General features: G+C 39.9%; 1 protein-coding gene across 2 annotated transcripts in view; it reads right to left on the bottom strand.

The window, feature by feature from the left end:
- The window catches only part of ZC3H6 (zinc finger CCCH-type containing 6), a 61,712-nt gene that overhangs the window by 16,534 nt on the left and 19,238 nt on the right, over nt 1-25,940 (bottom strand). For both annotated transcript variants that reach the window (XM_070068806.1, XM_070068807.1), the window contains exons 2-5: nt 24,592-24,790; nt 15,291-15,413; nt 12,749-13,019; nt 8,294-8,427 (exon numbers count right to left, since the gene is read on the bottom strand). In XM_070068806.1, coding sequence (XP_069924907.1) covers nt 8,294-8,427; nt 12,749-13,019; nt 15,291-15,413; nt 24,592-24,790 — 727 coding nt within the window. The remainder of the gene's footprint in view (nt 1-8,293; nt 8,428-12,748; nt 13,020-15,290; nt 15,414-24,591; nt 24,791-25,940) is intronic.

Below are 25,940 nucleotides of genomic sequence, written 5' to 3'. Positions count from 1 at the left end.
AAAAAAAAAAAGCTACAGATTCACTGAATGGATAAAATCCAGCCCTAATTATATGGTGCACACAGAAACTCAATTCACAGACACACACAGACTGAAAGTAAAAGGATAGAAAAACATACTCCATGCAAATGGAAAGCAAAAGCATGCAGGAGAAGCTATACTTATATCAGACAAAATAAATTTTGAGACAAACACTTTATAAAAAGAAACAAAGTCACCATATAATAATCAAGGGATCAATTCAACAAGGAAATCTAATAATTGAAAATGATATGCACCTAATGCTGGAGCACCCAATTTTATAAAACAAACATTTTATGTCTGAAGGGAGAGATGAGTTCTAATATAATAACAGGGGGTACTTCAACACCCCCACTTGCATTAATGGACAGATCATCCAGACCAAAAAATTTCAATTAAAATAATCAGTTAAACTGTACTACAGATCAAATAGACTTTACAGATACTTACAGAACATTTCATCCAACAACTGCAGATTACATACCCATCAGCACAAAGAACAATCAATCTCTCAGATAAACCATATACAGGCCACAAAATAAGTTTCAATAAGTTCACACACACAAAAAATCATAATCACATCATGTGCCCTTTCTGAACACACTGGAATAAAACTAGCAAAAGAAACTTTTGGAATGATACAAATACAGAGACTGAACAACATGCTCTTGAATAAACAACGAATCACTGAAGAAATCAAAAGGGAAATTTTAAAATTCCTTGAAACAAATGAACATGGAAATGCAAAATATCAAAACTTATAAAATACAACAAAAGCAACACCTTAAAGTTTATAGCAAAAAACTTTATAAAAAAACAGAAATATATTAAAGATAATGATGTATCTCAACATCTCAGAAAAGAACAAACCAAACACAAAGCAGAAGTAAAGAAATCGCAGAGGCCAGAGCTGTGGCGCAGCAGGTTAACGCCCTGGCCTGAAGTGCCAGCATCCCATATGTGTGCCAGTTAGAGACCCGGCTGCTCCACTTCTGATCCAGCTCTCTGCTGTGGTCTGGGAAAGCAGTGGAAGATGGCCCAAGTGCTTGGGCCCCTGCACCAGCATGGGAGACCCGGAAGAAACTCCTGGCTCCTGGCTTCGGAATGGCGCAGCTCCAGCCATTATGGCCAAGTGGAGAGTGAATCATCGGATGGAAGACCTATCTCACTCTCTCTCTGCCTCTCCTCTCTCTGTGTAGCTCTGACTTTTGAATAAATAAATCTTTTTTAAAAATCACAAAGATCAAAGCAAAGATAAATTAAATACAGGCTAAAAAATTATAAAACATTGATGAAAAATAACAGAACAGGAGAGGAACTGTGTTCCCAAAGCACTGTTGGAAATTTTTTGGAGGGAAGTATACAGAAAGAACAGAGATTTAGTGGAGCAGCAAAGATCGTACAATCATGCAGCAGCTAGCAGGATACCACCAGCAACTCCTGTGGCTGTCAGGGATGCCATCTTCTCAGGCCACAGTGAGATGAATCTTAGCAGCCTGCCACACCACTGGTAATCCTGTCTAAGGGAGAATCTCATGATCCCTACTTTGTGAGTCCGGCCTGAAGAGCTGGTGGGGTACAAGGTTCACATCTAACTGTGAACGGAGGGCACACCGCTCCCCTTCCCTCACATGATCAACCTCTGTTGAGCAGGTGGCTGGCTCTGGGAAGGGGCAGTTCTCTCTGTGGACGGAGAGGCTCGCAGGACAGGAAATGGATCCTCTGCACCATGACTGTGGGAATCCTGTGACTGCACCATAGGCCGGAAAACTGAAAAAGGTGTGAGGTGTGCCTGGTCTTTGGCAATCACTGTGTCTGCTTGCAGCTACCTGAGTGCTGGGGAGGGTCATTGCAGAAGGCTCCGTGCTCACACTAGGGAGCACAGAGATCCTTTGTATGTTTTGTGCCCCTTAGTGTGTGGGGTGCACAGGCACTCTGGGCTCACCTTGGGCAGTTGGTTCACCCTGGCAGAAAAGGGTTGCAGTTGTAAGCAGGCTAGCCCGTGTGCCACTGCTGCTGACAATAGAGATCTACCATGCCAAACTTGGGTGGTTTTTTGTTTTTGTTTTTGTTTTTGTTTTTTTTTTTTTTTTTTTTTTAACTCTGGATTCTTGTCCCAGTCTCAAGCTCTGGCCAGAGCTTCCGGCCCCATTCAGCACTAGCCTCAGGATATCTGCTGAAGGAGCACACATTCCACTAACCCATAGAGGCACATTTCAGAGAACAAAGATTTCAGTGGTGATATCATCAAGTATTTACCCAAATGCATAAAAACAATTGTAGAGATACAAGAAACATGAACAAGGAAAACAATATGACACCCCAAAAGGAACACAACAATACTTCAATATTAGTCTGTGAAGACAAGGAGGTTGATGAAATGCCTGAAATGAATTCAAAAGAATGACCATATGATTACTCAAAAACATTGAGAGGCAAACACATGAGTTAAAAAAAAAATCTATACATGACATGAATGAGAAACTCTGCCAGGTAATAGAGATATTAATGAAAAATCAAACTGAAATATCAGAAATGAAGAATTCAATACATCAAATACAAAGTACAGTGGAAAGCCTCAGATTTGATGAGGCAGAAGAAAGAATACCTGAGCTAGAGGACAAATCTTTAGAAATATCTATTAGACAAAAAAAGAAGAAAAAATTAGAAAAAAAATCAAAAACCATTTTGAGATCTAAGGGATACCATCAAACAACTACATATATGAGTCTTAGGAGCTCCTGCGTATATTGAAAAACAGAATTGCTTAGAAGAATTACTCAGTGAAAGACTATCAGAAAATTTCCCTAATTTGGAAAATGTAAGGACAGTCAAGTACAGAAAGTGCATAGAACCCCTAATAGGCATTATCAGAAAAGATATTCACCAACACATACTACAATCAAACTTTCAAAAATAAAACATAAAGAAAAGATCTTTTGTGGCTGGTGCTGTGGTGCAGTGGGTTAAAGTCACAGCCTGCAGCACTGGCACCCCAGATGGGAGCTGGTTTAATTCCTGGCTACTCTACTTCTAATTCAGCACTTTGCTAATGTGCCTGGGAAAGCAGCAGAGGATAACCCAAGTCCTTGGGCCCCTGCATCCATGTGGGATACCCAGAAGAAGCTCCTGGCTCCTGGCTTCATTTGGCCAAGCCCCAGCCACTGTGGCCATTCAGAGAATGAACCAGTGAATGGAAGATCTCCCCCCCCTTTTCTCTCTCTCTCTCTCTCTAACTCTGCCTATCAAACAAATAAATAAACCTTTTAAAAAATCTTAAAATGAACAAGAGAGAAACACTAGATTACCTTTAAAGGAACTTGAATTAGATTAATGGCAGATTTCTCATCAGAAATCCTACAGGCTAGGAGAGAATAGAGAGACATAGTCCAAGTCCTAAAAATTGTCAACCCAGAATATTGTACCCAGTGAAGCATTCATTTATAAATGAAGACAAAATAAAGACTTTGCAAAAATAAACAGAAATTGAAAGAATTTGTCACTACCTGGCCAGACTTACAAATGATATTTAAGGATGTGCTACACACAGAAGCAGAGAAAGATAATCAGCATCACGAAAGAATATAAAAGCAGAAAACCTCCTATAAAGGTATAAAGGAGATCCAAAAGAAACATTAGGAATATGGCAGGACCAACAATAACCTTTAAAAGTAAATGACCTAAATTCTCCAATTAAAAGATACAGACTGTCTCGATGGTTTAAAAAACAAGAGCCATCTATTTTCTGCCTACCAAGAAAAATACTTCATCAACAAAGATACATGCAAACTGAAAGTGAAAGGATGAAAAAATATATTCCATGCAAATGAAATTCACAGAAAAGCAGGAGTAGCCTTCTTTAATATCAGACAAAATAGACTTTAAGACAAAAAATGTTAAAAGAGACAAAGAAAGGCATTATGTAACAATTAAGGGATCAATTCACTAAGATGTGACTATAGTATATGTACAAGCACCCAATGCTAGGGCACCTGGCTATTTAAAATAAATGTTAATGGATCTAAATGGAGAAAAATGCTCCAATATAATAGTAATGGATGACTCCAACACCCTACTTTCATCAATGGACAGATCAACTAGACAGAAAAATCAATGAAGAAATAATACAGCTAATCTACAGTATTAACCAAATGGATCTAATTGATATCAAGAGGAAATTTCATCCCATAGCTGCAAAATGCACATTCTTTTCATTGCTGTATGGAAAGTTCTTTAGGATAGACCAAATACTAGTCCATAAAACAAAATTTAAATCATATCACATCCTTTTCTAACTATAACAGAATGAAGCTAAAAATTAATAACATAAGGAACTCTAGAAAATATGGAAACCAATGAAGAATGATCAGTAGTGGGTCATAGAAGAAGTCAAAAGGAAAACTAGAAAAGTCCTAGAAAAAAATGAAAATGACAACAAAACATATCAAAACTTATGGGATATAGCAACAGCAGTGTCAAGAGGAAAGTTTATAGCAATTAGTGCCTTCATCAAGAAATTGGAAAGAGAACAATAACTGATCTAACAATATATCTCAAAGATCTAGAAAAACAAGAACAAACCAAACCCAAAATTAATAGGAGGGAAGAAATAATTAAAACTACAGAAGAAATAACCAAAATTAAAATAAAAACACACAAAATATCATGGAAATGAAGAGCTTTTTTAAAAAAATAATAAACAAGACTGATATACTACTGGCCCAACTAACACCCCCACCAAAAGGAGAAGACCCAAGTTAATAAAATTAGAGATGAAAGTAGCAGCTCAAAGTACGACTCAGGAAACTAAACTTTTTTTTTTTTTTTTTTTTTTTTAATTTTTGACAGGCAAAGTGGACAGCGAGAGAGAGAGAGACACGGAGAGAAAGGTCTTCCTTTGCCATTGGTTCACCCTCCAATGGCCGCCGCAGCCAGCGTGCTGCAGCCGGCGAATCGCGCTGATCCGAAGCCAGGAGCCAGGTGCTTTTTCCTGGTCTCCAATGAGGGTGCAGGGCCCAAGCACTTGGGCCATCCTCCACTGCACTTCTGGGCCATAGCAGAGAGCTGGACTGGAAGAGGGGCAACTGGGACAGAATCCGGCGCCTCAACCGGGACTAGAATCCGGTGTGCTGGCGCCGGCCAGGAAACTAAACTTTTTAGCTATAAAGTAAATTACTGGGGGCCAGCACTGTGGCGTAGCAGGTAAAGCCACTGCCTACAGTGCTGGCATCCCTTGTAGCTGCTGGTTTGAGTCCTGGCTGCTCCACTTCCGATCCAGCTCTCTGCAATGGCCTTGGAAAGCAGTAGAAGATGGCCCAAGTCTTTGGGCCCCTGCACCTGCATGGGAGACCCAGAAGGGGCTCCTGGCTTCAAATCAGCACAGCTCCAGCCACTGAGGCCAATTGGGGAGTGAACCAGCGGATGGAAGATCTCTCCTCTCTCTCTCTGCCTTTCTGTCTCTCTTTAGGTAACTCTGCCTTTCAAATAAATAAATAAGTAAATAAATCTTTAAAAAAAATAAAGTAAAAGAACTGGGTATAGAAGCACACGTACTTCGCAAGCATTCACTTTATTTTGGGTTAGGGAAAGCAGCACATCATAGAGGTATAATGATGTCTAAGATGATGAATATGAAGGTTATAATAACTACAAATTCTAAATTAGTACCTTTAATAATTCCAATGCTGCTCTTCCATGGAACAGTGACTATCAATAGGTATGCATTTGTGGGAGAAGAGTTTGTAGTCAAATAAATTTTGATAATTGTAGGCTTCTTTATTCCTAACCTGCTCAGAACATTTAATATATTAATACTGACATTTTGCTGCTGTTTACACCTGGGTATATAATTCCTAGGAAAGGAAAGCCTAACAGAACACTATTAGAGGATTATTTTTGTTTTTAAAATCATCAATTTTATTTTGAGGCTCTATTAAACATTTTAATTTTATTATGAGATCACTTAAATTTGCACCTCTATTGTGGTATTATAATTAATTAAAACAACAAATTTTTTCAGTTTATTTACACTCATTTTATCTGAGCTGGCTATCTTTCATTTAGTAGGGAAGGAGCATTGTCATCAGAGATGCATCAAAGGGTGAATAAAGAAAATGTGACATAACTACACAATGGACATTATTCAAGCAAAGAAGGATGAAATTCTGGGGCCATCAGTGTGGCGTAGTAGGCTAAGCCTCCACCTGCGGCACCGGCATCCCATATGGTCACTGATTCGAGTCCCAACTGCTCCAATTCCAATCCAGCTCCCTGCTAATGCACCTGGGAAAGCAGAAGAGGATGGCCAAGTCCTTGGGCCCCTGTACCCATGTGGGAGACCAAGAAGGAGCTCCTGGCTCCTGGCTGTGGATCAGCCCAGCTCAAGCCATTGCAGCCATTTGGGAAGTGAACCAGTGGATGGAAGACCTCTCTCTCTCTCTCTCTTTCTCTCCTGTGTCTCTCTCTCCCTCTCTGTAACTGGTTTTTTTTTTTTTTTTTTTTTGGACAGGCAGAGTGGACAGTGAGTGAGAGAGAGAGAGAGAGAGAGAGAGAGAGAAGGGTCTTCCTTTACCGTCGGTTCACCCTCCAATGGTTGCCGTGGCCGGTGTACTGCGGCCGGCACACCGCACTGATCCGAAGCCAGAAGCCAGGTGCTTCTCCTGGTCTCCCATGTGGGTGCAGGACCCAAGGACTTGGGCCATCCTCCACTGCACTCCCGGGCCACAGCAGAGAGCTGGACTGGAAGAGGGGCAACCGGGACAGAATCCGGTGCCCCAACTGGGACTAGAACCCGGTGTGCCAGCACTGCAGGCAGAGGATTAGCCTATTGAGCCACGGTGCTGGCCAATGTAACTCTGCTTCTTAAATAAATAAATAAACAAATCTTTAAAAGGATGAAATTCTGTTATTTGCAGAAACGTGGATGGAATTTGAGAACATTATTTTTTTATAAAAGAGCTATTTTCTTTTTTCTTTACAAAGATTTATTTATTTATTTGAAAGTCAGAGTTACACAGAGAGGAGAGGCAGAGAGAGAGGTCTTCCATCCACTGGTTCACTCCCCAACTGGCAGCAACAGCTGGAGCTGAGCTGATCCGAAGCCAGGAGCCAGGAGCTTCTTCCAGGTCTCCCACATGGGTTCACGGACCCAAGGACTTGGGCCATCTTCCACTGCCTTCCCAGGCCATAGCAGAGAGCTGGATCGGAAGTGGAGCAGCCGGGTCTTGAACTGGCGCCCATATGGGATGCCGGCGCTTCAGGCCAGGGCATTAACCCGCTGCACCACAGCGCTGGCCCCAGGACATTATTTTTTTAGAAAGATTTTATTTCTTTATTTGGAAGGCAGAGTTACAGAGAGAGAGAAATAGAGAGATCTTCCACCTGCTGGCTCACTCCCCAAACGGCTACAATGGCCAGGGCTGGGCCAGGCTGAAGCCTGGAAATTATTCTGGGTCTCTCATGTGGTTGTAGGGGCCCAAGGACTTGGGCCATCCTCTGCTGCTTTCCCAGGTGCATTATCAGGGAACTGGATCAGAAGTGGAGCAGCTGGGACTTGAACCAGCACTCTTATGGGATGCTGGCACTGCAGGTGAAGGTTCAACATACCATGCTACAGCACCAACCCCAAAGGCATTGTTAAATGGAACAAACTATACACAGAATTACTAACATAGTATGTTCTTAATCATTTGTGGAAGCTAAACATATCAATCTCTTAGAAGAGAACATTATATAAGGAATCTTCCAAAAATCATGGAGGATACATAGTATAAAAAATTGATGAATAGAATGCAAAATAGCTTTTGCACCAAAAATAAATTTAGCTCTTAATTCTCTTTTCCATGAACTTTTTAAAGCATCCTTGCTGTGTCACTAGAAAATGGGAAGAGAAGCAATGAGGGGGATGGAGATCAGTTAGATAACAAGTACTGAAACACAGTTACCAGGCATTCATCCTGGTGCTCTGTAGCACAGTAAGGGAACTATTGTCTGCATCAGTTTATACTCTATTTAAAAATAACTAGAAAAGAAGGCTTGCAACACACAGAAATGATAAACGTTGTTGGAAGGAAATGCTAATTACTCTTACTGGGTCATTATACATTGTGTACGTGGCTCAGATTATTACACTGTGCCCCAGAAGTACATAGAAATATTGTGTTGATTTAAAAACACATGAATATTTTTAAAACGTTAAAAAACCTTCTTTTCAACCAAATAAATTAAAATATGGAAAAGCTACTCTCTTCCTTAATATAAAAATTCTCGGTACCTCTTGATAGTCATCTGTTCCTGAAAAAACATGTCCTTTATTAGTTCTTCCTCCACGGTCTTTTCGTTTGATTTTCTTCGGCAAACTACGTCCACGACCAACATTATAACTTTTAACTCTCTGTTGTTCAGTACCTAGAAAGTTGAAAAGTACTTTAAATATTATAGAAAAAGAGTAGAATGGTCAGTCTATTAATTTCAAAGGAAGGGTATATTTTTAACTAGATTCAATAAAAAAATTAATGAAATCTTTTTACTTTACCACAAATGTACTGCTTTTTGTTCCTTTGCTTCTTAAAGGATGTTAGCAACATAGGAAGGAAAGGAACAAGGATATACATGGCTAGAGAAGCCAAATGTAGCCTTATGCCTTTTAAATTTCCTTAGGATAAATGCAAGTCCTTCTGTTTTAAGAGGATTAAATATTATATTAATACTTAAAGAAGACATCACAGATATTAGTGATTAATTTGTAGCAAACTATTTTTTGAGGCTTAGAACAGTTTATTTTCTGTGATTCAACTTAAGTTTAGTTGAGATAGGTTGATGTTTAGCTCTATGCAGTGGTTTTTATTTTTAAGAAAACTTTTATTTAATAAATATAAATCTCAAAAGTACAACTTTTGGATTATAGCGGTTTTTCCCCCAAAAACCACCCTCCTACCCACAACCATCCCATCTCCTACTCCTTCTCCCATCCCATTCTTCATTAAGATTCATTTTTAATTATCTTTATATACAGAAGATCAACTTAGTATATACTAAGTAAAGATTTCAACAGTTTGCACCCACACAGACACCCAAATTATCAAGTACTGTTTGAAGACTAGTTTTACCTTTAATTCTAATAGTACAACACATTAAAGACAGAGATCCTACATGGGGAGTAAGTGCACAGTGACTCCTGTTGGCAAACTGTATTTCTATCGATAATCTTTAGTAAATCTAAATATATATCTCCAAGTAAAAATTTTTTTTCACTTTAGAAAAACTTGGTGCTTAAAAGTATCCCAAAAGAGGCCGGCGCCGCGGCTCACTAGGCTAATCCTCCGCCTAGCGGCGCCGGCACACCGGGTTCTAGTCCCGGTCGGGGCGCCGGATTCTGTCCCGGTTGCCCCTCTTCCAGGCCAGCTCTCTGCTGTGGCCCGGGAGTGCAGTGGAGGATGGCCCAGGTGCTTGGGCCCTGCACCCCATGGGAGACCAGGAAAAGCACCTGGCTCCTGGCTCCTGCCATCGGATCAGCGCGGTGCGCCGGCCGCGGCGGCCATTGGAGGGTGAACCAACGGCAAAGGAAGACCTTTCTCTCTGTCTCTCTCTCTCACTGTCCACTCTGCCTATCAAAAAAAAAAAAAAAAAAGTATCCCAAAAGATACCTAAATTACAAAAACTATTATGTTAGGGTACTAAGTTATAATATGTAGTAATTTCTCATTTTACCAAAGTCATACTGAAACTACTAAGTTTCCTAATAACCTTAAAACCTACATAACCAACCAATAAACATATGAAAAATGTTTCACTTTATTAAAATAAGTAAAAGTATAAAATTAGCATATCCATTTTCACTTTAGAAAGTAATAAAACTTGGAGTCAGCACTGTGATGCAACAGGTCAAGATGCTGCTTGTCAAGCCAGCATCCCATATGGAGCGCCAGTTTGAGTCCCATGTGTTCCACTTCCCATCCAGCTCCCTACTAATGTGCCTGGGAAGGCAGAAGCGGATGGCCCAAGTACCTGGGCCTCTGCCACCCATTTGGGAGTCCAAGATCGAGTTCCTGGCTCCTGGCTTTGGCTTGGCTAAGACTTGGCTGTTGTAGTCATTTGTGAAAGAACCAGCTGATGGAAGATCTCTCTTTCTTTCTCTTCATCTCTTCCTGTCACTCTGCCTTTCAAATAAATACATAAACATTCTTTAAAAAATTAAAGCTGATTGTTGGTATAATGTGGAGAAATTTGCATTTTCACACTCTGCTGGGGCTGGGGTTATAAGTTAGCACATTATCTTTCTGGATATCTATTTGATATATACCCTCAAATAGATGAAAGATAAGTCTTTTGATTTAGCAAACCTATTTTTTATTGTGATTTTTTTTGAGAGACACAGAGAGATAAACAGAAAGAGGGCCTCCATCTACTGGTTCACTTCCCAAACACCCACAATAGCCAGAGGGGAGCAAGGCTGAAGCAGGGAGCTGGCAAGTCAATCCAGATCTCCCAAGAGAGTGACAGGAATCCAACTACATGGGCCATCTGCTGCTGCCTCCCAAAGTCTGCATTAACAGGAAGCTGGAATTAAGAGTTGGAATTGAGAATTGAACCCAGTTACACCAACGTGGAATGCTGACATCCTGGCGACAGCCTTAACCATTATGCAAAACAACAGCCCCAGGAAATTTACTTTTTATAATTTATTCTTTTTTTTTTTTTTTTTTTTTTTTTGACAGGCAGAGTGGACAGTGAGAGAGAGACAAAGAGAAAGGTCTTCCTTTGCCATTGGTTCACCCTCCAATGGCCGCCGCGCTGCGGCCGGCGCACCGCACTGATGCAAAGGCAGGAACCAGGTGCTTCTCCTGGTCTCCCATGGGGTGCAGGGCCCAAGCACTTGGGCCATCCTCCACTGCACTCCCGGGCCACAGCAGAGAGCTGGCCTGGAAGAGGGGCAACCGGGACAGAATCCGGCACCCCGACCGGGACTAGAACCCGGTGTGCCAGCGCTGCTAGGCGGAGGATTAGCCTATTGAGCTGCGGTGCCGGCCATAATTTATTCTTTTTTTTTTTTTTGGATGGGCAGAGTGGACAGTGAGAGAGAGACAGAGAGAAAGGTCTTCCTTTGCTGTTGGTTCACCCTCCAATGGCCGCAGCGCTCCAGCGCACCGCGCTGATCCGATGGCAGGAGCCAGGTACTTATCCTGGTCTCCCATGGGGTACAGGGCCCAAGCACTTGGGCCATCCTCCACTGCACTCCCGGGCTACAGCAGAGAGCTGGCCTGGAAGAGGGGCAACCGGGACAGAATCCGGCGCCCCAACCGGGACTAGAACCCGGTGTGCCAGCGCCGCAAGGCGGAGGATTAGCTTATTGAGCCACGGTGCTGGCCCCATAATTTATTCTTAAGAAAAAAATATATGCCAAAGTTATTTTCTGAGATATGCTGAAGTATGTTTACTGTAGAGTTCATCACAGAGTTGGAAATAAAACTGGTTATAACTTGAATATCAAATAATCATTGTACTACTACTAAACAAACTGAACAATTTAAGACAACTGTGTATGATTGATTGAATAGAATGTAGGTATTTAAAACTGTTCATCAACATAGTAGTGATTGAGATACATTTCATAGTCAAGGGAAAAAACCAATAAAACAATATGTATAGTTTTATTAAAAATAGTGATCAGATTATTGCTGGATTATCTTTCCAATACATAGGAAAATTTTTCTGTACTTTATCTTCTATTACTTCTGTAACTCTGGGGGAAAATATCCAAAATAAAATGCAATATTCTTTAAAAAGACAACAGTGAACTTGAAAACCGTAGGCAGGAAGGGATATGTAAGCTCTCTCAATATTACCCTTCTTCTTCAAATATGATGATCCCTAATAATACTACATTTAGATTCCAGGAACAAACTTACTCACTGCAATAGAATCCATGTAGATAAATTCTTTTTCCTTTAGTTAAGCTAACCCTAAAATTCATAATTTTAAAAGGATTTTTTCTAGAAAATGAAGAAAAATTTAAGCAGGGAAATGGGCAATTTTACCCATTATTAATTCCTTTATTCAAAAAATAATCTTTAAATTGGGTGTGAGTTCACTTCTTCACCTCAGCCTCATCTTGTTCTGGTTCTCTGGAATCAGACATATTAACTAGCCAAAACCTAAGTCTGATTTGAGCCTTTTGTGTTTCACATAAATATGAAATATCTGTCACTAGCTAGCAACTCACCCTGGTCTGTACAAGGACAATGTACCTCAGTATAGCAGATAAACAGGTGATCATGACACAAATTTCTCTAGATTATGTTCTTATTTCCAATCCTAAAGGATGTTTACAGCCCTATGTATATTTGCATAGCATAGATAATCATCATATTTTAGCCTAATAAAATAATAGCTACCTAGAATGCTGCCTTATTGGTCTAAAATATAAAGTAATATAGAAACATAACTATATACTAGCATAATATAAAAGAGAGGGGAAAACATAAGAAAGTTGTATTAAATTTTTATATACTTTTAAAGAGTATTTTTCTAATTGAAATAGTAAGACATCAAACAGATCAATATATTTGTAGATTTTTTTCAAGGTCTACCAAAAAAAGGAAAATGAAATTAGGTACCATAAGAGTAAGCTGATTTGGAGAAGGGGTTAAGACATTCTAAGTTTCACTCTATTGGTACCTACTGGAATAAGGTTCTCATATTCTAAAACAGACTACAATTTCAAACTTACCTTGTTGAACTCCTTTCATTCTTTTTTTGCCTGGTTCTTTAGAAAATGATGACCCTAAAGCAGTACTTGAGGTTTCTTTAGCATGTCTGTATTGTTTCAACTGACTGGCAAAATCTTCCTCAGTTTCCTGACCGTAGTTACCAAAGTTGTCATCACTGTAGTTACCAAAGTTGTCATCACTGTAGGTACTGTAGTCATCATATTCCTTACTCTTAAATTTTTTATGTTGACCCTTCTTTGATGTCATGTAGCTTCCTGATATGTGTCCATGCTAAGTGAAAATGGAAAATCATAAGAATTTTTCTACTATATACTTAATAGCAACACATCTTTTCCTCTAAGTTGGGAAAAACAATAAGAAAAAGTAGTTATTAGTTCTGATTCTTTCTTTTTAATTAACGTATTTAACAGGCAGAGAGAGAGAGAGACAAGCAAGAGAGAGCTCCCATTTGCTGGTTCACTCCCCAAGTTCCTGAAAAAGTCGTGATGGGGCCAAAGCTGGGAGACTTGAGCCATCACTGTTGCCTCCCAGAATCTGCATTCAAAGGAAGCTGGAGTAAGGAGCCAGAGCCATGTGTCACACACAAACTTTGATGTGGAATAGGGGCATCTCAACCCCTAGGCTAAACACCTGCTCCCAGTTCTGATTCTTGATTAGTCTTCATTTATAAAACTTTTGAACACTAAGCTCAAAGAGCTAAATGCTAGCTCTAACGTTATCAAACATTATATTTTTTACACTGTAGCTTAAAAGCCTGCTTTAGGCCTCTCTGACAACACAGAAAAGATAATAAAACAGAATGGGGGAGGAGTGTGGAAAATATATGAATACCTAACATTATTATTATTATTATTATTTTTGACAGGCAAAGTAGACAGTGAGAGACAGGGAGAAAGGTCTTCCTCTGCCATTGGTTCACCCTCCAATGGCAGCTGCAGCCAGCGCACTGCGGCCAGCACACCGCGCTGATCCGAAGCTAGGAGCCAGGTGCTTATCCTGGTCTCCCATGCAGGTGCAGGGCCCAAGCACTTGGGCCATCCTCCACTGCACTCCCGGGCCACAGCAGAGAGCTGGCCTGGAAGAGGGGCAACAGGGACAGAATCCGGCGCCCCGACTGGGACTAGAACCCGGTGTGCCGGCGCTGCAGGAGGAGGATTAGCCTATTGAGGCACGCGCCGGCCTGAATACCTAACATTGGCATTGCAGCATAGCTGGTAAAGCTGTCATCTATGATGCCAGCATCCCATATAAATGCTGTTTCAAAATCTGGCTGCTACGTTTCTGATCCAGCTCTCTGCTATGGCCTGGGAAAGCAGGTGAAGATGGCCCAAGTGCTTGGGGCCCTGTACCCATGTGGGAGACCCAGGAGAAACTCCAGGTTCCTGGCTTTTGCCGGGCTCAGCCTCAACTGTTTCATCCATTTGGGGAATGAACCAGCAGATGGAAGATCTCTCTTTCTCTGTCTCTATAATTCTGCCTTTCAAATAAATAAATATTAAAAAATTCTCAAATAACATGACATTAAATTAAAAAATTACATGTTTGGAAAATGTTGTTTATATCTAAGGCCTAATAGAAAACAGAGCTTTCCCTAATAGTGAAGATAATCTAGTGGGTAAGCTGCTCACTAGAAAATGTTTATTACAACAAACATCATTAATTTTATTGCTTTTTACTAAAGGATGTGAATCAAAGGATGCAGTTTTGTTTATGTGATGATGATATTCAAATCTGTCTTAAAAAGCAGATGTAAGTGCTTCTTCAGTAGCACATACACTAAAAAAGCAGATGAAAACCAAAGCAAAAAAAGGTAACTGATTAGATGAAACTGTAGATTCATTAACTGAACAATGTTTAAATCACCTTTTATTAAAAATAATTATATTAGTACTCCAGTGATATATTTTACTTTTTATGATTAAAGACTATTTTGTTAGTGGATTTTCTTTGCAGATTAGATGCTTGTCATAAAATGTTTTTAATTTTTAATATTCTCTGTTCATTGCTTTATACAAATAATCTCTGTATTCCCACCTTTTAAAGCAGAATTATACTTAAATTTTCAATTTATTTCCTCTCATGATTCCCAATAGCTATGGCAGAAGCAGTCCCAGTGTCAATCAACAAACAGACAGACAAACAAAACATGGTATATACATACAATAGAATAGTATTCAGCTTTTAAAAGAATGAGATTCTGATATGTGCTATAAAATGTGCTAAGTGAAATAAGTTGGATACAAAAAGACAAATACTGGGTGATCCCACATATATAAAGTATGTAGAGCAGAAAAAATTCATACCGACAGAAGGTAGAATAGTCATTATCTGGGGTTGCAGCAAAAAGAAATTGGGTTTTATTATTTTATGAATACAGAGTTTCTGTTTGGAATTAACAAAAAGTTTTAGAAATGGCTAAGTGATGACGACTGCACAATACTGTCAGTATACTTAATGCCACTGAATTGTATACTTTAAAAATGACTGAAGTAGACTTCATGTTATATGCTTTACCACATGTGTTTTTTAAAAAGGCAATACCTGAGGAAATGGAATGTCATAATCCCTGTAGAAACTAGTTCTCTTTTTATGGGAACTTTCTGTATGTTCAACATCTGAATCAAGGCTGTAGTCGGAACTATCATCACTTGATGGAGAATTATGCTGAAGGGAAGAAAAAGACAAAGATATTACATTTGCAAAAGGAAGAAAATTAAACTAGGAACCAGACAAACTTGTTTCAACCATAAATACTAGTACATTACATTATTCCAGTAGACTCTGAAATACTATTGAAAAATTATATTTTTTAATTAGACTCTGAAGTATTTTAGAAAAATCATTGCATCAGAGGCTACCACCATGCCAACCTCTCCTAGGTATTCTGAGAGGAAAGTATGTATCTTCCCCCTCTGCTTAAGGACTTTATGGCAACATTTTCTTCATCATCTCTTTGGCCCCAAGACTTTAAACAGAAGTTCCCTTTGCTCAAAAATGATCTAGTCCTTGGGCCCTGCACCTGCATGGGAGACCAGGAGGGGCACCTGGCTCCTGGCTTCAGATCGGTGCAGCACCAGCTGCAGTGCGCCGGCCACGGCGGCCATTGGAGGGTGAACCCATGGCAAAGGAAGACCTTTCTCTCTGTCTCTCTCTCTCACTGTCCACTCTGCCTGTCAAAAAAAAAAAAAAAAAAAAAAGTTGGAAATAAAGTAATCAAAAGTTATCAGACAATTAAGTGAAAAGATATGGTATAGTTTTTATTTGAAAACATTTGTGTTTCCTTTTATGTCTCCTTTAAGGGAGAAGGGGAATACTGTGTTTAATGTTCAAAAGTATCTCTTAAATTATTTTACCTATTATATACTAATGGATTATCTCCTTCAATAGGCATGGTTGTTAAGTACTCGATTTCAAGTCTAAATTATGTTTTCTATTACACTCCTTAATACTAGCATCACATCACCCTACAGTGAGTGAAGAGTGTAAAAGGTTCGGGGCCAGCGCCATGGCACAGTAGGTTAATCCTCTGACTGTGGCGCTGGCATCCCATATGGGCACTGGTTCTAGTCCCAGCTGCTCCTCTTCCAATCCAGCTCTCTCTTATGGCCTGGAAAAGCAGTAGAAGGTGGCTCAAGTGCTTGGCACCTGCACCCACGTGGGAGACCCAGGAAGAAGCTCCTGGCTCCTGGCTTTGGATCAGCACAGCTCCGATTTGTCTGTAACTGTCTGCAACTCTACCTCTCAAATAAATAAATAAAATCTTTAAAAAAATGAGTATAAAAGACATATAAGCGCTGGGGCCAGTGCTTTGGCATAGCGGGTAAGGCCACCACCTGCACTGCTGGCATCCCAAATGGGTGCTGCTTCAAGTCCCAGCTGCTCCATTTCCGATCCAGCTCTTTGTTAATGCTCCTGGGAAACAGTGGAAGATGGCTCAAGTCCTTGGGCCCCTGCACCCATGTGGGAGGCTCAGAAGAAGCTCCTGACTTCTGGCTTTGAATCAGCACAGCTCTGGCCATTGTAGCCCATTGGAAAGTGAACCATCAGACGGAAGACCTCTCTCTCTCTCTGCTTCTCCTTCTCTCTGTGTGTAACTCTGACTTTCAAGTAAATAAAATAAATCTTTCTTCTCTTTTTTTTTTTTTTTTTTTTTGGACAGGCAGAGTGGACAGTGAGAGAGAGAAACAGAGAGAAAGGTCTTCCTTTGCCGTTGGTTCACCCTCCAATGGCCGCCACGGCCGGCGCGCTGCGGCCAGCGCACCGCGCTCATCCGATGGCAGGAGCCAGGTGCTTCTCCTGGTCTCCCATGCGGGTGCAGGGCCCAAGGACTTGGGCCATCCTCCACTGCACTCCCTGGCCACAGCAGAGAGCTGGCCTGGAAGAGGAACAACCGGGACAGAATCCGGCGCCCCGACCGGGACTAGAACCTGGTGTGCTGGCGCCGCAAGGCGGAGGATTAGCCTAGTGACCTAGTGATCCACGGCGCCAGCATAAAATAAATCTTAAAAAAAAATAAAAATAAAAATAAAAAAAAATAAAAAAATAAATCCAGGACCAGCGCCATAGCTCACTTGGTTAATCCTCCACCTGCTGCGGTGCCAGCATCCCATATGGGTGCCAGATTCTAGTCCCGGTTGCTCCTCTTCCAGTCCAGCTCTCTGCTGTGGCCCAGGAGGGCAGTGGAGGATGGCCCAAGAGCTTGGGCCCCTGAATCCGCATGGAAGACCAGAAGCACCTGGCCCCTGGCTTTGGATCAGCTCAGTGCCAGCTGTAGCGGCCATTTTGGGTGGTGAACCAATGTAAGGAAGACCTTTCTCTCTGTCTCTCTCACTGTCTATAACTCTATCTGTCAAATAAAAAAAAAAATCCAATTAATGGCACCGGTGCTGTGGTGTAGTGGGTAAAGCCACCGTGCTGGCATCCCATGTGGGCACCAGTTCTAGTCCTGGCTGCTCCACTTCCAATCCAGCTCTCTGCTGTGGCCTGGGAAAGCAGTAGAAGATGGCCCAAGTGCTTGGGCCCCTGCCAGCATGGGAGACCCGGAGAAGGCTCTTGGCTCCAGATCAGCCCAGCTCCAGCAATTGTGGACATATGGGGAGTAAACCAGCAGAATGGAGGACTTCTCTTTCTCTCTCTATCTCTGCCTCTGCCTCTCTGTGTCTCTGCTTTTCAAATAAATAAATAAATAAATCTTTAAAAAAATCCAATTAATAGGAAAGCTACTAAGTGATTCCCTTCAATATTCAAATAGTGACAGAAAGAATTTAAGGACTTAGGGGACTTTATATATGCCATAATTTTCACACTTCTCTGCTTTTGTAGTCTCTGTCTTCTTGGATAGCTCACTAATATCTACCTATCCCTCAAGATTTACTACAAACAACTTGCTGCCCAACAATAAGAGAATGGTTTATTAAAATGCAGTACCTAACAGTCTATTAAACTGATATTTTGAAAGATTTTTATAGTAACACAAAAGTTATCTTTTATATTAAATATTAAGTGAAAATTTAGGTATAAAAACAGTATTATTTCGAATATTAAGAACAAAAACAGAAACAAAGATATAAAATAAATACACCAAAATGTTAACAATGATTATTCTTAGTAAGTTTAATTATAGAGGTTTTTCTCTTTTCATTTTATATTTCTTAATTGTCTAATTTTCTTGGAATACATATCCCTTACAAGAAGAAAATCATTTTTAAGAACATATTCAAAGACTCTTGGAATATTTTTCTGACTTCTTGGTGAGATCAAATATTTCTCAGAGGCATACAGAATGCTATTTGACATGTTTACAAAAGAAAAAGCTTTTCACACTTCTGAAGCCTTTCCTGTTTCACTTTGTACTGCTTTCCTCCCAATAGCTAATGGTTCTGTTCTCTTCCACCTCTTCTTGGAGAAAGCAGTCTCTTAAGGGCTCAGCTCTCCTGGACCTTTCAAAATTACTGCAAAGAATACATGCCCAATGGGAACTCTCTTGCTATTTCCAATCCATAATGTCCTCCCTCTGTGTATTTCATATTTGCCCTAACCTAATCATATCTAAATTAAATTCCATTTTTTTTTCCTAAACTAGGATTATCTATTTTCTGTTTCTAACATTTATCTATTAATAATAATCCCCTCTTGGCTAAAAATGTAGGAGTCTTCTTTGCTTACTTCTTCTTACTCTTCTGCAAGTTTCATGAACCCCTTCTGCAACTTCTTAGATTTATCTATTCTTCACCATTCTTTTTTTTGTTTTGTTTTGTTTTTGACAGGCAGAGTTAGACAGAGAGACAGAGACAGAGAGAAAAGTCTTCCTTCCGTTCGTTCACCCCCCAAATGGTTGCTACAGCCGGCGCGTTGCGCCGATCCAAAGCCAGGAGCCAGGTGCTTCCTCCCAGTCTCCCATGCAGGTGCAGGGCCCAAGCACTTGGGCCATCCTCCACTGCCTTCCTGGGCCACAGCAGAGAGCTGGAATGGAAGAGGAGCAACTGGGACAGAATCTGGTACCCCAACCAGGAGTAGAACCTGGGGTGCCGGCGCCGCAGACGGAGGATTAGCCTTGTGAGCCGCGGTGTCAGCCCTATTCTTCACCATTCTTACCACCACAAACTTGGATCAACCTCTCATTCTACAAACTATCAAACAAATTCAATATAGTCTAAAACAAAAGCTTGTATAGGACAAATAATTAACAAAAGTAAACAAATGAATAATAAATCTTATAGGGAGAAAGTTTAATAGTTACTAGATATTTAGCATTATTTGTTAGCACATACCTAAGAATAATATCTTCTCTTTCTATATATTTTTGTCATGACTGAATTAAAAAAAGTTAACTTCATGTTTCTTTGGTAAACATGAACAAATAGTATATAAATGTACTTCTATGGCTAATATAAATAAACAAAGCTGTCTCCTGCACTATGTGCTTCACATTTCTCAAACATCCAGTCCACCCTGCACCCTGGTTAAATTTCCTAAAATGCCACTTTCCATGCAAACAAGGCTTACTAAGACATTTTCTTAATACTAGTACATCAGTGTTAACCAGCTTTGATATTTTCCAAACCTTCCCAAGACTGGCTTGTCTCACCCTTGTCCTGCCTCCTGTACAATGAAAACAAGCAGTTTAGTTACTGTCCATAGGTCTCTTTCACATATGAGATGCTCCTGAAGCTTCTAGTCTTGATATTCCTCATCACCGGAAATATTTTATCTTCTTTTCAAATATCTTTTTCCACATCAACTCTGATACTAACTGCCCTCCCCCTTTTTTATTTTTTTTTTCCCCAAGATTTACTTATTTGAATAGGAAAGTGACAAACAGAGGTGAGGGGAGAGAGAGAGATTTTTTTCATTCTTTGGTTCACTCATAATGCACAATGGGCCAGGCTGACCAGACCAAAGCTAGGAGCCCAGAACTCCATCCTGGTCTCCTACTTGGGTGGTAGGGGCCCAAGTACTTGGGCCATCTTCCACTGCCTTCCCAGGCACATTAGCAAGGAGCTGGAGAAGTGGAGCAGCTGGGACGCAGACTGGGTAATTTGTAACAAAGTTTCTTCACTCCCAGATAATAGAGTATATTCACTTATTCTATCACTTATATAGTTTCATTTTTAAATTTATCCACCACTGATTAAAAAAGTGGTTCCACTTTTGTGTTTGTCACTAACTCTCTCAGCACTCCTTATTTTAAAATTCACAATGTTGTTGATCTTTTAAAAAATTACTGGTTTTTCATTCTAACTTATTACGTTCTAACTGTAATTTTCTTACATACTTAATTTTCCTTTGTTTTGTTTGCTTTGTTCTTCCTGCCTTTCAAGCTGGATATTAAGTTTACCTTTCCCCCCATTTTTATCACCTATTCCCCCCATGGACACTTGATACTATAATACTGCTACAGTTTAGATGCAATGCCCCCAAGGCTCAGGTGCTGGAGGCCTGGTCTTCAGTGAAGTGGTAGCTTTAAGAGGTGAGACCTAGTGTAAGGTAATGAGGTCTCTGGGGGCCACTGTACTTGGAAGAGATTAATGCTCGTCTCCCAAAATGAGTTAAATCTCTTTGAGAATGGGTTGTTATAAAGTGAGGACACTTCACCCACTTGGTCCCTTCTACATACAGCCAGTTCCCTTTCCATTTTGTGATGCAGCCCAGAGAGCCCCTGCCAAAGGCTGAGTGGATGTGGCCACCCAATCTTGGATTTTCAATCTCCAAAACTAAATCAAACAAACTTCTTTTCTTTGTAAGGAGCCAGCTTCAGGTCTTTTGTTATAGCAACAGAAAACAGATTAATACAAACATCATTTTTCTTCAGATAACTGCTTTAGCTATATTCCCAGGATACTGATATATTAAGATTTTATCATTATTTTCATAGATTTCTGCAATTTTCATCTGTGTGTTCCTATGTTTCACAGGCTACTTACAGCAAGTATTAAATTACCAAACAAAGACATTTTTGTTTCTTATTTTATTATCATTAGTTTCATTGTACTGTGGTTTGAGACGGCTCTTTGTACTATTTCTGTTCTACTGAATGATCTGTAGTTTTCTTTGTAATCTATGATATGGTCAGTTTTTATGATTATTCCAAGTGTAGTTCAAAGTAAGATACATTCTCAGGATTCTAAACTTATTACGAGGATATTTCAAAGTGCTCACAGAAGACAGAATTAAGATAAGTTTATTTTGGTACAAAAATTTTAAAGCCATGCACATGAGTATTTATAAAATATATTCCATATCCTAACCATCTGATTGATCTCTTAGATTAAGAGGTATATGGGGGGGTGGGCCGGCACTGTGGCGCAGTGGGTTAATGCCCTGGCCTGAAACACTGGCATCCTATATGGACACCGGTTCGAGACCTGGCTGCTCCACTTCTGATCCAGCGCTCTACTATGGCCTGGGAAAGCAGTGAAAGATAGCCCAAGTCCTTGGGCCCCTGCACCCACGTGAGAGACCCGGAAGAAGCTCATGGCTCCTGGCTTCAGATTGGCGCAGCTCTGGTCGTTGTGGCCAATTGGGGAGTAAACCAGTGGATGGAAGACTTTCTCTCTGTCTCTCCTCTCTCTGTGTAACTCTTTCAAATAAATAAATAAATAAATCTTATTTAAAAAAAAAAAAAAAGAGGTTTATGGGTATGTTGGATATGCTAGGTATTATGTTCTACTTCTGCTGTATTAATAACGTATCTTTATCATAAATTGTAACCTTTAACATTATAAAAATGCTCTTCTTTGTTTCTTTCAAGGGCTTTTTGACCTAAATTTGACTTTCTCAGTTGTTAGCAGTGTGACTTCTCCCTTCTCTTTCTTTGCATTTTCCTGGTAGTTTTCCCATTATTTGTATATATTTGAAAGGCAGAATTACACAGAGAGAAGGAAAGAAAGGGAGATCTTCCACTGGTTCACTCCCCAAATGGCTGCAAAGGCCATGGCTGGGCCAGGAGAAGCCTGGATCCCATAACTTCATCTGGGTCTCCCACAAGGGCAGCAGAGTCCCATGTGCTTGGGCCATCCTCTGCTGATTTCTCAGGAGCATTAGCAGGGAGCTAGATGACTTGTGGAGCAGCTGGGACCTGAACCAGTGCCCATATGGAATGACATTATCACAGGTGGAAGTTTAATACACTAAGCCACAACACAGGCTCCATATTTCTATCTTATACATAGCAGAGTTGGATTTTGTATTGGTATTTAGAAAGGTTTTTATTTTTATTTGAATGATTTTTCCATGCTACCTTTATCTAATAATTTTAGTCTATTTTTGCATCCAATTTATTTGCAAATAGGAACAAATGAAATTAGGTAATAACCTCATTTCCTCTCTCCCTTTCATTCCCAGGACAATAGCCTGATTATCTTTTTATTCTCAGTTAATAACTTGGTCTTTTTTTAAAAAAAATTATTTGTTTGAGAGGAAGAGAAACAGACAGAAAAAATTGCCAATCAGCTGGCTATCTCCTCATCTCCTCAAATGCCCTAATAGCTGGGGCTGGGCTGAGCTCAAGCCAGGAGCTGGCAACTCAATCCAGGTCTCCCATGTGGGTGGTAGGAACCTAATTACTTGAGCCACCACCAATGCCTCCCAGTGTCTATATTATCAGTAAGCTGGAAACAGGAGCTGAAGCCAAAAATCAAACTCAGGTACTCTGATATACAACGTGGATATCTAACTGCAAAGCCAACATCCACCACAGAGATTTGATCTTTTTACCTAGATGGCGAAAGAACTTTGTTTTCCAAATTCTATTTGTGTTATCTGATCATGGCTTGTACTGTTTGCTTAACTTTTTATTATTTTGAAATTAAGATTTTTCATATGCTTTGTGAGCACTTTCTTTTCTAGAAAACAGTAGTATCTCCTTATTCTCTTTGTTCTTATAACTTCCACAGAATAAGATAATAGTCTTCTCTCACTATTTATGGGAAAAGGGATGGAGCAGGCTGGGAAGCTTCCCTAGCACCGTGGCTCTAGAGTTCTCTCTTCTGCTGTTGGCAGGGCTGAGCATTTTCTGAGCTGTGCCTTTCCTGCTCCCTTCCTCCATTTGTTAACTGATCATTTCTTCCTTGGACTCAGTATGCCTAGGTCTCAATTTGGATTCTATTCCTAGAAGTTATCATTTTTTTAAAGATTTATTTTATTTATTTGAAAGACAGAGTTACAGAGAGAGGTAGAGACAGAGAGAGGTCTTCCATCCGCTGGTTCACTCCCCAGATGGCGCCCACATGGGATGCCAGCACTTCAAGCCAGGGCTTTAACCTGCTGTGCCACAGCACCAGCCCCAGAAGTTACTTCTTAAGTGAGTTATTCTGTCTTAGAAAAGTACTTGGTTGATTAGTACTAAGAGTTCATCAAGCCCAGAGCATTCCAGCATCATCCAGTTTTCTGCAGCCACCTGACACTCATGTGTAAACTGGAGCTATTAAAGTCCCTCCTGGCTTCTGTTGCTGTTCCCAGACTGACCCACAAGCTTTCCATGCTGAGTGGGAATCTACCACTTGAGATAAAGGACTGTTGGCAATTTGTTTTCTAAAAGTCCTATTCCTCTCCCCATGCTTTGTTCTGCACAGTTGCTGATACTACACTAGTCCTGTTACTGTCTATGGTTTAACTCAATCCATTTGTAATTTTGAGGTTTCTGGGGATAAGTTGTTACTTCATTTTTCTGCAGATGTTGTCCATGAATTTTTGGTTTTGCTATTCTGTTATTCTGTTTTTATGGGGGAAATAAAGAGAATTTCAAAAACTGCTCCATCACTGCTGCCAACTTTTTCCTGATTTCTCTGTCAACATAGGTTCCCCTTCTTTCCCACCCAAAACCCACATTATTTTCCATCCAGAACCCTATTGCTTTCTTGATAACATCTGTTTTTTTTTCTTTGATTACTGCTTCTGTCCTTCCTGCTTCAATATAATCTCTGTAAGACGTAACTGCTTCACATACCACTACAACGCTCATCATGTAGCACAGTGACTTCCACAGTAGGCACTGAATGCATATGAATGAATAAATACATGAACGGACATATAAAATGTTGCCAAACTATATCTGCAGAGAATGAAACCTTTCCTTAACCTCCCAATATCCTTGCATGCAATCTCCCATCTGTTAAAAGACTATTTATTTTAACCTGCAGTACAATTTATCTTGATTTTTAAAAATCTTTAAGATAATTCATATAATCTCTGCATTTAGAAACTTTGTTAAACATATAAATAAAATATCTAACCCATACACATCATAAGAAAGCAGCCACTGACTTACAGGTTCTAATTTTCAGTATTTTATATTTCACAGAAACTTACCAAAAGAATTTTTTTAAAGTAGATTCTAACTAACCTTATGTTTCTCACGTTTTCTCCTTTTGGATTTTTTCTTCTCTCTTTCTTTCTTGTGTTTTTTCCTTGATTTTCTGTAGGATTTCTCATTTTTCTCATTTTTCTCATTTCTCTGCTTTTTATCCTCTTTTGCTTCCTGTTGTTGTGTTTCTTCAAGTCCTGCATCATCTATTTCACCATCTTCTAATTCACCATCTTCTCTGTAGAATACAGTGAACATTTTAATTTTCCAATGTCAACTATAAAAAGATCTTACAGAAACTTTTCAAAAGGAAAAAAAGTATGTGCCAAGAACTTAAATTATATTCATTTAGACCTTTTTTCTATAAAGGCATAGACAAATATTTTACATTTTTAGGCCATGTGAATTTTTGCTGAAAATTCTTTTTTTAACAATCATTAAAAATTTAAGAGCCATTCTCAGCAGCTGAAGTTTTCAAACCTGTTTTAGATTGACCCTTTCACAAAATGAATGAATAAATGCAGTGCCACTTCAAATTATTATACTAGTTACCATCTACTAAACTACCTTTAAAAAATTAAATTACTTTAGGAAACACTAATTCCAGAAAGAAAATTTTAACTTAGCTGTTCATGGAAAGCTTTAAAATAAAAGCCATCTAAACTTCTTATCAACAAAATAAACTTTAATAAATTTTAATATGTAAATATATAGTAAAACCTGACATACAAAATAACTGTAAATTCCTCAATTTGAAAAAACTGAAAGGCAAAATTATAAACCTAATCCCAGTTTCCAAATTCTAGTACATTTGGAAGCTCAATTAGAGGATAAAGATGACTTTTACATTTTGATTTTTTTATAGTTATAGAAGCCTAATGTTCAACTGTAGCACTTTGGAGCCACTTGTGGCACAGTGGGTTGAGCTCTTGCCTAGGACATTCACATCTCATATCAAAGTGCTGAGATAGAGTCCCCACTCCTCTGCTTCCAATCCAGTTTCCTGCTAAGGCACCTGGCTGCACCTGGGAGGCTGTAGTACAATACTTGTGTTCCTATCAACAACATGTGAGACCTTGACAGAGTTCCTGCCACCCGGCTTCAGCCTAGCCTAGCCCTGGCTATTTCAGGCATTTGGGGAGTGAACCAGCAGATGGAGGATCTCTTTCTCTCCCCCAATCCCCTCTTCCTCCCCCCTTTTCTCTCTCCATCACTGCCTTTCAAACAAAAATTTTTTTTAAGATTTATTTGAAAGTCAGAGATAGAGAGAGATTGATCTTCCATCTGCTGGTTCACTTCCCAGATGGCCAAGACAGCTAGCACTGGGCCAGGTCAAAGCCAGGGCCAAGAGCAGTCTCCCATATGGGCAGCAGGGGCCTAGGTACTTG

The sequence above is a fragment of the Oryctolagus cuniculus genome, chromosome 2, assembly GCF_964237555.1.
Source record: "Oryctolagus cuniculus chromosome 2, mOryCun1.1, whole genome shotgun sequence".
In the NCBI taxonomy this organism is placed as follows: Eukaryota; Metazoa; Chordata; class Mammalia; order Lagomorpha; family Leporidae; genus Oryctolagus; species Oryctolagus cuniculus.
Note: the sequence above shows the minus strand (reverse complement) of the source record. Positions and strands in the feature narration are given on the sequence as shown.